At 44.2% G+C, this 13,726-nt stretch overlaps 2 protein-coding genes across 8 annotated transcripts in view; both read left to right on the top strand.

Moving 5' to 3' along the window:
* The window catches only part of CAMKMT (calmodulin-lysine N-methyltransferase), a 410,166-nt gene extending 403,598 nt beyond the window's left edge, over positions 1-6,568 (top strand). For 3 of the 4 annotated variants that reach the window (XM_082427852.1, XM_082427850.1, XM_082427851.1), the window contains one exon: positions 1,670-6,568. In XM_082427852.1, coding sequence (XP_082283978.1) covers positions 1,670-1,747 — 78 coding nt within the window. In that variant the 3' untranslated portion in view covers positions 1,748-6,568. The remainder of the gene's footprint in view (positions 1-1,669) is intronic. The other variant, XR_014254294.1, reaches the window with a different exon arrangement.
* Positions 6,569-7,765: 1,197 nt separating this feature from the next.
* The window catches only part of LOC309644219 (uncharacterized protein), a 146,198-nt gene continuing 140,237 nt past the window's right edge, over positions 7,766-13,726 (top strand). For all 4 annotated transcript variants that reach the window (XR_014254296.1, XM_082427865.1, XM_082427875.1 and 1 more), the window contains exon 1: positions 7,766-8,938. Coding sequence is in view for 1 of the 4 variants with exons in the window: in XM_082427867.1 (XP_082283993.1) it covers positions 8,932-8,938 (7 nt within the window). In the remaining 3 variants the exon portion in view is untranslated. The remainder of the gene's footprint in view (positions 8,939-13,726) is intronic.

Here is a 13,726-nt window from a genome sequence, read left to right as displayed (position 1 = left end):
CTCTTCTAGCAAGGAAGCCTCTGCTTTGGCCTCCAGAGGTCAGCATAGAATCCAAGGTAAAAGTGATTTCTAACCCATATTTACCGAAGAATTATTTATCCCACATATTACCTCAGGGACTTTATAAAGAGCTCATTTGAGTCTTTCTATATGAGTGCATTGTGAGTGAGTAGGTCAGCTGACTCACACTGAGTAATCAACTTTCCCTTATCCCCAATCCCAGAGGAAGAATTTAGCTAGCTTGGCCCCCTCTTCCCTCTGTAAAATATTTCAGTGAGCTCCTTCTATCACTAGGGCAACTGGCAACAAAGGTATTTACAGTCGGTAGTCCCGGTTATAGTGGGTTTGGTTTGGGAAGTTTAGGAAGCCACTTTTGGGGCATTTTTAAAAATTAGATTAAATCGAGAGATGTTGACAGATGTGTGTTTAGGAGTAACACTGTCGTTACTTTGGTGGCAACAAAAATTCATGAGGATCTTTCTAAATAGACAACTAACCATCTGTAAAAAGGGCAAACGCCATCAAAGAAAACAGAATGAGTGACTTCAGCGATTGTACCACCATCAGTTCTTAGGAAGATGGATTAGAAAGTAGAGACTGTGTTGGCTTTATGTTCCCCAGCAGAAAAGGAAAAGTAGGATCACTGCTGCTGTCCTTAATAGTGAGGGCATGTCACAGTTTGGGAATATGATTTAGAAGAAACATGCACTTTAGAAAGATTCAAGTTAACGTGCCCCAGACCTACGAATGCAGGAAAGTGTCATGCTGGAGCCATTTATTTAGATTCAGGGGAGGGCGGGGTGGGATGTTTGTCTGATCTGAAACAATAAAGGAATGGGTTCCATGTATAATTAAAAGAAATATTTATTTCTGATCCTTATAAATCCAAAAATAAATTCACAATTGGCTCCAAAACACCAGCTTCCAAAATAGCAATTTTGTCTTTATAAATAGCAATGTATTATTTGCTAGAATAAATAGAAATAGGATGCTCAAAATTATTCTAGCTGAATGAGGAAAAGTGTACTTTAGATTTGAGAACTCTGACTGCACTTTGAAGTCTATCATGGGAAGGCCCTCAGAACTCCACCTGAATGGTATCGAAGCTTGCCGCTCCAATCGTTGGAATCTGTTTTCCTCCTCGGAGAAGACAATTCCTGAATTACTTATCATTAATACTGAAACCCCTAGGAAGCAGCTGGAGAGCCTTTGAAATGTCTTAGGCCCCACCAGTCTGTCCCTTGTGCCCAGGTCTCCAAATGATCTGAAACGCCTGCTGGCCTGATTCCTGGGGCACTGGCAGGGGGCAGAGAGGACCAGGAGCAGAAACTTCTAGGCCAAACGGTTGGTCTGGTGAAGATGAGCAAGCCCGCAGCTCTCCCTGTGCTGAAGTACCTCGGAGTCCACAGAGGTCATAAAAGCAGCCTGGCTATTTGTGAAAAAACACCCTACCCGCTCACCAAAAAAAAAAAAAAAAATCCCAACTCGGTACATAGTATTGTCTTGTCACTGCCACTGAGGACCACTTTGAGTTGCTTTTTTGTGCTTTATTTTTCCAGAACAATATATTTAGGTAAGAAGTCTTCCTTCTACTCAACTTTAAAGTTGATTGGTGAAAATTCCTAATTGGAGTGTCCTTACCCTTTTTTCCTCTATTATTGTTTTTCAGTTGAAAAAGGAAAACCAGGATATATATGAAGAAAACCTTCATTACCCACTTCTGCTTATTTTAACCAAAGATGAATAGAAGATTAAGCTGCTCGAAAGACAAAGAAAACATCCAGTGTACAGGCAATATTTTCACAAAAACAGAAATCTGTAACGGGTATAATATGCAGTAAGCTGTTGGCTCCCTGAGATTTTCAAGCCCTCAGGACATGGGCCCCAACTGCCTTTGCAACATTCCATGTGTGGGTTCCGGGGTCCACCTGTCCTCACCCACGTGACTCCCCAGCCGTCCTGGACTCCTCTTTTTTCCATCTGCTTGTTGCTCTTCCCGCACCAAACTTTTGTCTGTAAATATGTATAAGCGGCCTATGTGAGATTTGAATTGGACTTGAGAGCCACCCAAATATTTTTCCCTCTCATTGAGACAGAATTTCTTTTGGTGATTCCCACCCCACCCCCCCCTTTAGAAAATATCTTGGTCTTTGTTCTATTTTAGTGGTGGTCATTCTTCATCTGCCAACCCAGCAAACATGATGATTCTTTCCTGGTTAAAAAAAGCAAGCAAGCAAGCAAATCTTTCAGATCACCCTCACATTAATTGTATTAAATCTGCCATCTCTGTTTTGCTGTCTCTCTCTCTCACCCATTCTCTTTTTTTCTTTTAAACAGGATGTTTTTTTTCCCTATAGATGTATAAGCAATGACTACATCAGCCCAAAGCCTCATAAACTGACCGTTTGTCCTCTGGACACAATAGCATGGCCGGCCCTCTGCTCCTCCTCTCCAATTATGTGTGATTAGTCTCAATGCGTTGTGTCAAGGAGGCGGAGTGTGCTGAGTGCTTATTATCTGTTTAGGTACAAGAAGAGCACATTTAGGCTCTGACTATGGATGAAAAGTGAGCCTTTATCAGGGCTCAAATCTACTGCTGTTCTCCAGGCCTCTTTCAAAAGAGGTCCTTTCCAGGGAAATTTTGAATAAATGGTTGATAAAACGAGATGGCAACCAGGGCAAGTTTTTAAAAACTCAATCACACAATTATCTGATTGAAAGTAAGTATATATAGTCCTACGCAGCAATGCAAGTGTATGGTAAACATTTAATATGTGCTACCTAGGATTAAGAGAGAATGACTTTTCTGCAGGGAACCCAAGCCTCTCCTTGCCTGGTTCATCCCCGAGATGCTCTAATGCCTTTTGTGGAAATTCAGATGTTTATCTGTAAGGAATCATCTGTGTCCACTTTCACAGTAATGTCATTAGTAGGTTAGCTATATATCCTCCTATCTTTAGTAGAGGCAAAGCGTGTATTTAGCGTGATACAATTAAAGTGATAGGTGGGAGACTGGGGGCGAATCCTTTCGCATGTTAAGCAAACTTAGCTGTCATAAAAACAGCGACTCTCAGATGTCTTCTCTGCTCACTTCTATCATCAAACAAATTTTTCACCATCAGTTTGCATGTTCTTATATTCACCACTTTTTCTGCTCCATTAGAGCACCTAGATGGATCTCTGAAGGCATAGGTCAAGCCGCAGTTAGATCATACATTTCTTTCTCACAAAAACTTGAATTGCAATGCCAAGTGATGGGCTAACATCACAATAACAGCAATTTATTCCTCTTTGGATAAAACAGCAGTCTATTCTCAGTGCTAGATAAAGACCAGGGCAATGCAAACCAGCCATTTAGCTGAGTAGTTCAGCTAGTGGCAGCTCTCCTTTGGCGACTGTATAGGTTGCACACTGGCTTCATATTTTCTTGTTTAAAAAATCAGAATTCGGAACGTTTTAAAAGGCAACACAGGTAGTTCCATTTATACTGGTGAAAATACAGAGAAATGATTTCTTCCTGCAACTAAATCTGCCAGACAAAGAAAACCCATCCCTGCAGTAGCATCTAAGATCGCCTGTTCTTATTTTTTCTTGTAAAATATAGAACATCAGAACCATGAGAATAGTTCCATTTTTTTCTCATGAAAATACATGAATTGGCAAGAATTCAATTTACATTTGTGTGTTGTGGGTGTAGAAATCCAGTGTTTATTTTGCTGGAAGAAATTGTATTTTTAAAAGTAAATTAGTAGTGTGTTTTTTCTTAATATCTGAGAATAGTGTGTACAGTTACCTAAGCTGGAGACAGGGTATAAGAATTGAGCTGTGCTACCAAAAGACATTGAGTAAAGAAATATGTTCGTTGTGACTAAAACCTAGAGAATCTTTTGTAAAATGTTAAGGGTTTCATAGATTCGCTCTTTATGGGACCCTTACCTGGAGATGTCACTAGTCTGGGCTCTTTGGAAGTTTGTAAGAAACTAATGTTGTATATTATTGAATAGTTTAAGTTAAAAGTGTTTTTATTTTCTCAAATTTTGGCGAAGTGCCGATATTGAGAGGGGAAAAAATTATAGCTGCTTTAGAAAGTTTATCCACTTACATTTCTTTTGAACTTGATGGTTAAGAATTATTTCTCTGCATCGGTATTGGGTTGCATAATTGCAGTTGAAATGCCCCACTTCATAATTGTCTTGTGTAATTGTGCCTGTGTTTGTTTCAAAACAAAGCCTGTCTGAAATCATAAGAATTATTACTATATTCCTGTTTCCTGTGTACCTGTATCTTCTGAGAAAACTCACAAATCTCTTTTATCATACTAAATAGATTTGGTTGGATGTGAGAATGTTTCTAATATCGCCCGTGGTCAGTTCTAATGCGGTGGTATGAACAGCCACATACAAGTTGGTTATAAGAAATAGATTTTATTTTATAGCAAGACATATGCTGTGAATTGGGATAAAAGTGCTAGAAAAGACTACCTAAGAGGTTGATGCTATTTTGTATAAATTGTGTATTTTGTTGGCTTTTTGACTGAGCATGAAAATGTAACTTCCATTAGGGTAGGGTAATTTAGGTGCTCTGTATTCAGCAGAAAACTTGTCGGGCCATAAAAGCTTTTCTGGCTGGCTCCTCCGGTGTTTTCAGAGAAGAGCTGCCCGCCCCTTGCTGATTTTCCCTTTGGCTTCAGTATGGGCTGAATTTACCACTGCATACCTGTTGAATCAATTTGGGGGATCTAGCAGTTAACTGAGTGAATGGAAGGATTAGTGGCCTTCTGGAGCCCTATTTCAACAGCCAGGTGTCTTTCCTAAACTAGTTAACTGCTTTTGACAGTTGAAGAACCTGGTTTTAATACCATAGGCAGGAGATTGTTGACGTCGTGGGTTTTTTGTTTTCTTTTTCTCTCCACTATCAACGTGGGGCATAACCTTCTTCTCCTAAGGGTTAGGCTGCTTCTTCTTTTTTAATAGGAATGGACTGTCCCCTTCCTTCAGCACAGCTTCCGTGGGGCTTTTGTGCTTAGTCAGCATTTGACTTGTTCCCAATCTGTGCCAAGCAACTGGGTGGCATTGTCCAGCAGTGGACTCGGGGGAGGGGGCAGAATGCTCACGCAGGGGCGGGAGTCGTGTGTACGCAGACACACACACATAGACACACTCACAGGGAAGATAAGGCTGTTTAGACCCTCAATCTGCTTCCAGATTCCAGGTACACTCCCCACCTCAGATCAAAGTCTCCTGAGTTCAGACTGTATGAAATGTCAAAATTAGGCTGAGTGTATCCCAGAGAGGAAAGATTGATTTGAAAGTTAGACTGGGTCTCCTTAGAAACTGAATTTAGACAGTGGGCAAATATGTTTTCCCGAGTGGACTATTTCCAAATTAGGAAGCAGCCCGTTGGTGTTTAACAAACCATTAAGCCTGAAATGCCACGTTTAATTCTCAGATTTCATTTTACCCAGAAACCTTACTGCCCAGGCTGTGACTAAATGCTCACTCTGTTCTCTGCCCTGGATGTCTGTTCATTTGGAGTCTATCTTTTGCCTTTTTTGTCCCCCTGACTTTTCAATTAATACATTTTTTTAATAGATAAAACAGATCACACTGTGACTTTTAAAATGTCAACAAGCTTGTAAACAGAAATGTAATAAAATGGCTAATAGGAGATTCAATAGTTAATAGAGGGCCTGAAGTGTGAGCAAATACAGTAGCTGTATATTGGAAACTGTGCAAGTGAAGATGGCTTTAGTATTGCAAACTGAGGAAGAAAATTGTTTTTAATTAGCACCTTCATAAGAACTGCTGATTAATACTGTTTTGTTTGGTGAAAAGCTTTCAGCTGAGTAATTTGTACAGCCATTACAACAGTTTTGTTAGAGCGGGACTCCTGTTGTTAAACACAAACAGCAGATGATAATGGTGGAAGATGAGTTTGTCATGTAACAATTTACCTTATTGAAAAAAGCTTTATATTAAACCCAATACAGTAGGTACCAGCAGAAATCACATATTTTACATCCTTCCAAAATTGCAGTGTGCCATGCTTATATTTTTTTTTCAGGGACTAGAAGCAGATTTTATATCATTTATAAAATTATATACACAATTTAAAGGTGGTGTAGCATGGACAGACCACTTTCTCAGCAGTGGTTTACATCGGAGCGGTAAAGTGCCTGTGTATTCAAACACTTTCTAACTATACAAAGCAGGTTGGAAAATGGAATCCTAATTAACGTTAGATGTAAATTTGCATTGGGACTGGATGTAGGGAAATAAGAATTAGTGTTTCTGCCTTAGGTGGGTTTATCACACATAGGATCTTTAAAAACAAAAACCTCTTTCGCAAGGAAAGTTTAATCTTTTCTTTTTTTTTTTTGGAGGTGTTTTTAACCGACCATGGAAAAGAGTACACATTCAATGAGACCTGACCAGGGAATAAGAGGCTGATTTCAGTGAACTCCCATCAAATGGATATTGCCCTAGCCAGAGGCATGGGAACTTTTTTTTTCTTTTTAAATAAAATGCAATGGTAAAGCATATTTGCATTAAAATATTATACTAACCAAGGCTGGTAAGAACTGTAAATTATTGGAGTGGCGTAATAGAGCATGAGATTTTTTTTTCTTTAGACAGGCCTTCGGGGTAATAACAAGGGTTGAGGCTCACGACAGTGCCAAATAAGCTTTAGACAGCATAATAGTCTGCAAAGAAAGCCACAGAGCACTAATGTGAAGGAAGAGCTGTCCACCACATGCAGCAAAAATCACCAAAGGTCATTTTATGGTAGCAATTGTGACATAAAATTGGTGGTCATGCTACATGCCTAATACTCAGCACAGCTTTATAAATGATGGGCCCCTAGCGATGGCTGTCATTAAGTGCTTTCATCATAATAAACTTTAAACTGTTGGCTTTATGAATCGCCAGCTAGCTTCAGCTGTTCGTTGGATGGAGCTTGCAGTGCCTTAAGTGTGACAAGACCTATTAGGAATTGCAACCATGTTTCAAGCGTACTTGGCTTCCCCGCTCCTGGGGTGATTGCTGCCTATTAAACGGCGTCTGGGAAGATTTTCCTCCAGCAATCTCTGATCAAGAGCTTTTTTGGGCTTTGACCTGCATTTCCTTCAAGACTTTCTCTGAGGAGTTTTATAAGAGCAAAACTCCAGAGGATTTATAGCCACTTCTGATTAATACCTTTCCAGTTTTTCTAGCAACTCTCCCACTGCTGCATAGAGAAAAGCTTTCATTGTTCCTGAGGTGCTTATTTGTGACCTTTTCTCTGCTTCCTGATTCCCTCTAACGTGTTCTCTCAGTGAAATCCTCGGGGTGGAACCAAGACAGTTGGTGAAGTCGTTACAGCTGGAGAGACAGAGGAGGAAAGAGGGAGGCTTTTATATTTTTAAAGAATTACATGCAGGGCAGTCTGGCCCCGCCCATTTAAAATACCCGCTGTGACGTCACGGGCCGCTGCCGTACCAAACGCATCCTTAATGAGCCCTCGGTGTAAACCGAGCCGACACGTAAAGATTTCATGATTCGAATTACACTTTCATTAACCTTTAGCATAGGAAGTCTTTTAGTTTCCATAAATCTTACAGTGGCTTACCGTCTGTCCTACTGATGTGAATAATAGATGTTTGGGGAAATCGCTCTTTAAAAACCCAGGGTATTTAATTTACAAGGGCTAAATACGTATTTCAGACTCACTCAGCAAGAACTTTAAATACTTCTTGTTGCTTTTTCTAACTTGGAGGTCGCCCCGCCCCCCGCCACTTCAGTTTTCTTCTGCTTGACTCAGAGGTTTTAGAGATGGTAAACGCTTTCAATGTCTAAGTCCCTGCCTTAATACTCTTATTAGTCTTTTAAGCTAAGTAATGTCCTCAAGATAGTTACGGGAATGTCTCAGGTGTGGACCATTACACAATTAAATTAGCAAACCTCAGAGGGATTGGATTAGGACTCAGCAGGGAACACCTGGGGATGCTAGGGCCGAGCCGGGTTTCTGAAGCAGCAGGGCTCTGGCCATGAATAAATAGTGAGGGTCGGCCCGCTAGGTAGCCTCAGTGACAAACTTGTCTTACCAGATAAAGTATTGCAGGCTAAACTATTTTTTCCTGGGAGTAGGTTTCTGTGGCCGTCGGAGTGAACAGGAAAACCATCAGCCAATGTGTCAAGCTGAAGGGAAAACAAGAGTTGGAGGACTCGTGGTTTTTCACATACAAAGGCACCCGCCCATCCCTCCCCGCGAGCTAGCCAGGGATGGACAAGTGCATTTGGAGGTTGCTGCCCAGGTGCAAGGGGTGGGGGCAGGGCGGGCTGCAGAATGCCCCAGAACAAAGGCGCCTCCAGGGGCCCGTGCGGAGGTCACCTGCTGCCTCCAGGGCAGATTAAGGAGGACTGGAGAGGGCATTCGGAGGAAATGGTGCTGTTCTTCTTTGGGAAATCAATTCGTCCCACCCTTAATAGGGCATTTTGCCCTCCCTCCTTGGGAGTCCCGGGCAATGTGCTTCCAGGTCTCTCCAAATCAAGTTCGGAACGAGGTGGCCCCTTTGCCTGCCCGTGCTCCTTCAAACAGCTTGTGCCCACCCCACCCCCAAGAATCTCTCCTTCCCTCGGCCAGGTCTCACTTCCCTTTTCTCCCTCCCTGGGGCTCTCCCGCCCCTCTCTACCCAGGCTCCTTTCATAAGGAGGCTGAAAGTGGAACTTTCCCTCACTCCCTTACTTTGAGATTTCTTTTTTCCCAGTGACCTGGGCTGCACTTTGCCCCCACTCCCTGGCTGCCAATCTCCTCAGGGTTAGGGCCTCTCTCTTTCCATTCTTGCGGGCTCCCCCTCCTTGAGAGCTCCGGGAGGCCCAGCCTTCCAGAATCCGATCTCCTTCCAACACTGCAGACCCCCTGCGGAGGAAGGAAGAGGCTTCCTCCGAATGAATGGCCGGTAAGGAGGTTTTTAATTTGTCTGGAGCTACAAGAAAAAGGCCTCCGAGCCGAGGCCCTCCCTCACCTCATTTGGAAGCCCCCCCTGCCTTCCCGGTGGGCACTGTCACCGCTCCATCCCAGGCAGGTCCACTGGCAGAATGGGGTGGAGGGGTCTGAAAATACTGGTTTGTTGGGTGAGAATCGCCTCCACGATTTAGAAGAAGGGCTTTGTCAGTTAGATTCCTTTTTTTTTTTTTTATTGTTTGCTGGCTACCGATGTGAGAAATTTGGAACTTGAGCAGTTTCTGTCACACAGGGTCAGAAAATGAGCTCAGCCCATCCCGATCTTGATTTGCAATCGGCCTTCTGATGGCCGAGCTCTCCTTGAGCTTGGGGGAAATGTCACCATGCTGTCCCCAACATGGAAGACGGTACATTTAAAAGCTTTGCCCACCTGACCTGTGGTTTCACCTCCAGGTGCATTAGCCTTCATTTCCTTCACGGGCTTTAGTTTTAGGAGCAGAGGCCACAGCCCTGACTGGCCTATGTTTTGAGTGGAAGGCACAGGCTCTGTGTCTTTTTTCTTGGCCAAACCACTTACGTGAGCAGCATCTCAGGATGCCAGGAGAGAGCAGAATGAAGCAGCTCACAGCTCCCAAGTGGCCCCATGTCTTTCCTCTCTGCCCAGCTACTCCTGCTCAGCCCACTTCAGGCCCTGGGAGACCACCTTCAGGCTGGGTGACAGAGGTCTAAGGGGTTCCAGCCTGCCTTCCCCTGGCTGTCAGAGTTTTGGCCTCACCTCACAGCCAGGCTACTTCTAGCCCCTACTTTTGTTACCTAACACAGGTTCATGTACTCCACGCAGTGAGGCCGAACGATACCGAAACATCAGAGTTTGGAGCAAAGAAAGGTTTATTGTGGGGACATGCAAGGAGAACATGCCCCCAAAAAACCTGAAGTCCCCCAAGGGTTTCAGCAAAGCATTTTTAAAGGCAAGGTGAGGGAGAGGCGTGGTTGGTTGTTGCACACTTCTTGCTGCCATAATCTTGGTGTAGGAATGCTGTGTAGGTCAGGTCATGATGTTCCGGTAAACCTCCAACAAGACAAATGTTATTCTCTGTTCTGCAACTTTTTAATCTCTGTGTGAATGGAAAAGTGTTATACCCTTAAAGGTATACCTTGAGAATGGGCTAGCCGGTATATTTCAGGCTATAGGCAACATTCTTAACTGGAAGCAAAAGCAATAGAATACAAAGGTTAAAGTAAAAGAAACAGATCTGATATGGAGTCAGGCTTGTTCTTCCCTATACACTTACAGCCTCCCTCCCCCACCCCCAGCAGACTAGATAAACCATAGGGTGGTTTCAATAATCTCAATATGAATATGATACTGAAGAAGTTTATCTGACTCTTCCCTTATGATTGAAAAAAAAAAAAAATGGCAGCAATATTTTGCAGCTGTTCCCATCAAGAAATGGAGTCTATTTCTCCATCCCTTGGTTCAGAACTTGACTTGGCTTACTTTGGCCAATGAGATGTCAGTAAACATGAGTACAAACAGAGGTTTGAAAATCACTTGCACATTGGGGTTTGCTCTCTCTTGATGCCTTTGGAACCAGCTACCATGTGAAAAAGCCCAGGCTATCCTGCTAGACACTGGAGACGTGTGGCCCACTCATCCCCTTCATTCCAGCCATGTGAGCGAAGGCATCCAGGACCAAACAGTCTGTGGCAGACCCAGCTGCTGACTATAGCATGTGAGCGAGCCAGGTGAGTTGGCATAAAAACTGCCCAGTTGAGTCCAGCCCAAATGGCCTACTCACAGAATCATGAGCTAATAAATGGTGGTTTCAAGCAACTAAGTTTTGGAGCAGTTTGTTACGCAGCAATAGATAACTGATACAGTTTTGATGTTTTCTCTTTGAGGTACTTTTCTGCATCCTTAAGTGTACCTTGAAGTACCAAAACTTTTGAGATAATGCTTTGCCTAAAACGTATTGAGTTACATAGTGACTAATACTGTAAAAAAACAAAAATAGGATTCGGGTCCCACAGGCCTCACTCACCCTTCAGAAAACCAGCCTATTGCAAAGGCAGATCACTTGCAGGCTCCTAGGAGAAGACACAAGAGAAAATGGGCTGCGGGAGGAAGTACAATGGACTCAGAATAACTAGGTTCTAGCCTGGGCTCCCCCCAGTAACAAACTGGTCATTTTAGGCAAACTACTTAATCTATCTGGACATGTGTTTCCTCCTCTTTGAACTAGATAATTTAATTTCCCATTTCATGCTAAATTCTGAAGCAATCAAGATAAAAACATTCCATTATCAATCAGGGCCAGAGATTTTGATCACCTCAGGGAACAGGAATTCTCTGATACTACCAAGAGAGTTGTCCCACATTAGCGTGGCCCTAGAAACTACTTAGTACTTCTCAGGAGACTTTCTCCTCTTTGGTTCTAGAATGACCTTGATGTTTCACCTTGCTCTGCCCCAGGCTGAATGCTAGGGAGCTGCCTCAGGTACCCCTGTGGGGGAAGAGGAACAGTGGGGGACCGAGCACTTCCATGTTTATTCACTAATAAATGTTTTTGTGTGTGCTGTCACCCTGTTAGCTGCTGGGGATCTAATAGTGAATAAGAAAGACCCTGTGACACGCTGGGGCCTAGTGAGAAAGACAAAATTGCTCTCCACACAAGGAGCTTGCATTGTTAACAATAAACAAATGTGCCAGTGCATTTATAAAATAATTATAAATTGTAGTAAATTCAATGAAAAAAAGGTAGGGTCCTACTGGTAGAGAGTAATAGAGGGGCCTACCTCAGACAAGACGGTGGAAGAAACCCTCTCTGAGGGGGTCTCAGTTGTGAGAAGGAGCCGTCATGCAAAGAGACGACAGTGGGGAGAGGGGCTCAGGCAGAGGGAATGTGGACGGCACGCCCTGAGGTGGCCCAGAGCCTGCGGACTTCGAGGACGAGAGCAAGGCCAGTGTTTCTGGGGCCTTGTGAGGAGGGACGTGAGATGGTCAAGGGCCAGCCTGTGCAGGATTTAGTGAGTTTGGATTTCACTTGGAGTGTGGTGAGCAGCCATTGAAGGGTTTGGAGTCATGAGAACGACACAGTCAGAGGGACATTTTTTAAAGATCACTCTGAATGCTGGATGGGGAGTAGTTTAGAGGAAGTGAGTGGAGATTCCAGTGAGGGGGCTCCTGTAATGTGGTGGTCCTGGTGAAAGACAGCGGCCATGTGGACTGGGGACATGAGTGATAACGGGGGAAAGAGGAGCAAACTGATTCAAAGTGTGTGTGTGTGTGTGTGTGTGTGTGTGTGTGTGTATGTTGTGTGCGCGTGTGAGCCATAGAATTAACAGGATTTGCTGGTGGCTTCCTCATAAAGTTGCAGGTGAAGATGTCAACCTAAAAGTCTGAACCTTCTGCCCTAAAAATGTAAGCCCTCTTCCCTTAATAATCTACCTCACCGCCCCCCCAGCCCCCGGAATGGGATGTGTGGAGGTATGAGGGGGACAAACCACGGAGAGGATGGCACCTCCACATGCTCTACTTTCAGCTGCATGCTCTGCACATTTATGGGCACCTGGGAATGGGGGGTCTTCATATCCTGATGCCTTCTTGGCCCTCCAGATTGGCCCTGCCTGACATCCTCTTATTCTCTCAGAGCGAGAGGTGACAGTAGGTAGATAGGACAGGGCTGTAGGATAAGAAATCTATTTCTATTTGTGGCTATAACACCCAGCCTTTCGTTCATACTGTTTTCCTGGGCCTCCGGCACGCTTGGGGATATTCAGGGAAAGACCCAAGGAGGTCAGAGACTGGCCTCTGTCCTGGTCCTGAGGCCCCACTGAGCTCCACAGATGCAGAGCAAGTAATCGCCTATGAGGCAAGATTTAAGGAGCACAGGAAAGCCTTTGGGTGGTAAAGAAATGTGTCACTGATACTGAAATTCCACCAACAGACCACCTTCCCCTCAGCTCAAGGCAGGGGTTACTGTCAAAATGAGGCTCCTCTGGGAGAGGTGATGCTCTCATGGTCCTTGGCGTGAAAGATCTGAGGCTAGGCCTGAGTGAGGGTGGGGATGTAAAGCAGGCAGTGTGGAGAGGACACAGGGAACCTAGAGGAGGTAAAGGGGCCCAAGACCTGGGGAAAAGAGCAGAAATGGGGGAATCCAAGTGTTGGAAACCACTCGTCAGCCTCACAAGGTTACCTGGGCCAGGAGGGCCATCCTGATTCAACAGTGCATACACCTGACGGCGCGTCCTCCCCATGCATGGGAATATGAGCACAAGGCAGGTGAGGTCCCTGCCCACACGGTGCTTATAAACTCAGAGGGGAGACACAGCGTGTCCTCATATGAGACAGATCCATGGAAAAGGACTGGCCAAGGGTTGTTAGAGATCAACAGGAAAAGCAAGTACCTTCTGAAAGAGGAGGCAGGGTTTGTATTAGGCCATGACTGTTCTGGCAGGAGGAGGAAAGGCCCTACCAGGGGAATGAAGCTCATGAAGATTTCAGGAAATGTGGACTTGGCAGGAGTGCGGGGTTAAATGAGGTAAAGAGTCATTCATTCACTCATCCCACAGACTTTTATCGAAGCCTGACAGGTGCCAGGCGCTCAGGGGAGAGCCGTGAACTAGAGCAACAAGTTCTGTGATCTCACCAAGTGGCATTCGATGGAGGGAGAGAGGCAAGCTACAAGTGCACAGATCAGACTGGTTCAAATCAGGAGAGATGTGGTGAAGGCAATAAAATGAGTCGATATTTTAGGAAGTGACTAGGCCTCCTTTAGATACA

The sequence above is a fragment of the Balaenoptera physalus genome, assembly GCF_965194825.1.
Source record: "Balaenoptera physalus genome assembly, chromosome: 15".
Classification (NCBI taxonomy): Eukaryota; Metazoa; Chordata; class Mammalia; order Artiodactyla; family Balaenopteridae; genus Balaenoptera; species Balaenoptera physalus.
Note: the sequence above shows the minus strand (reverse complement) of the source record. Positions and strands in the feature narration are given on the sequence as shown.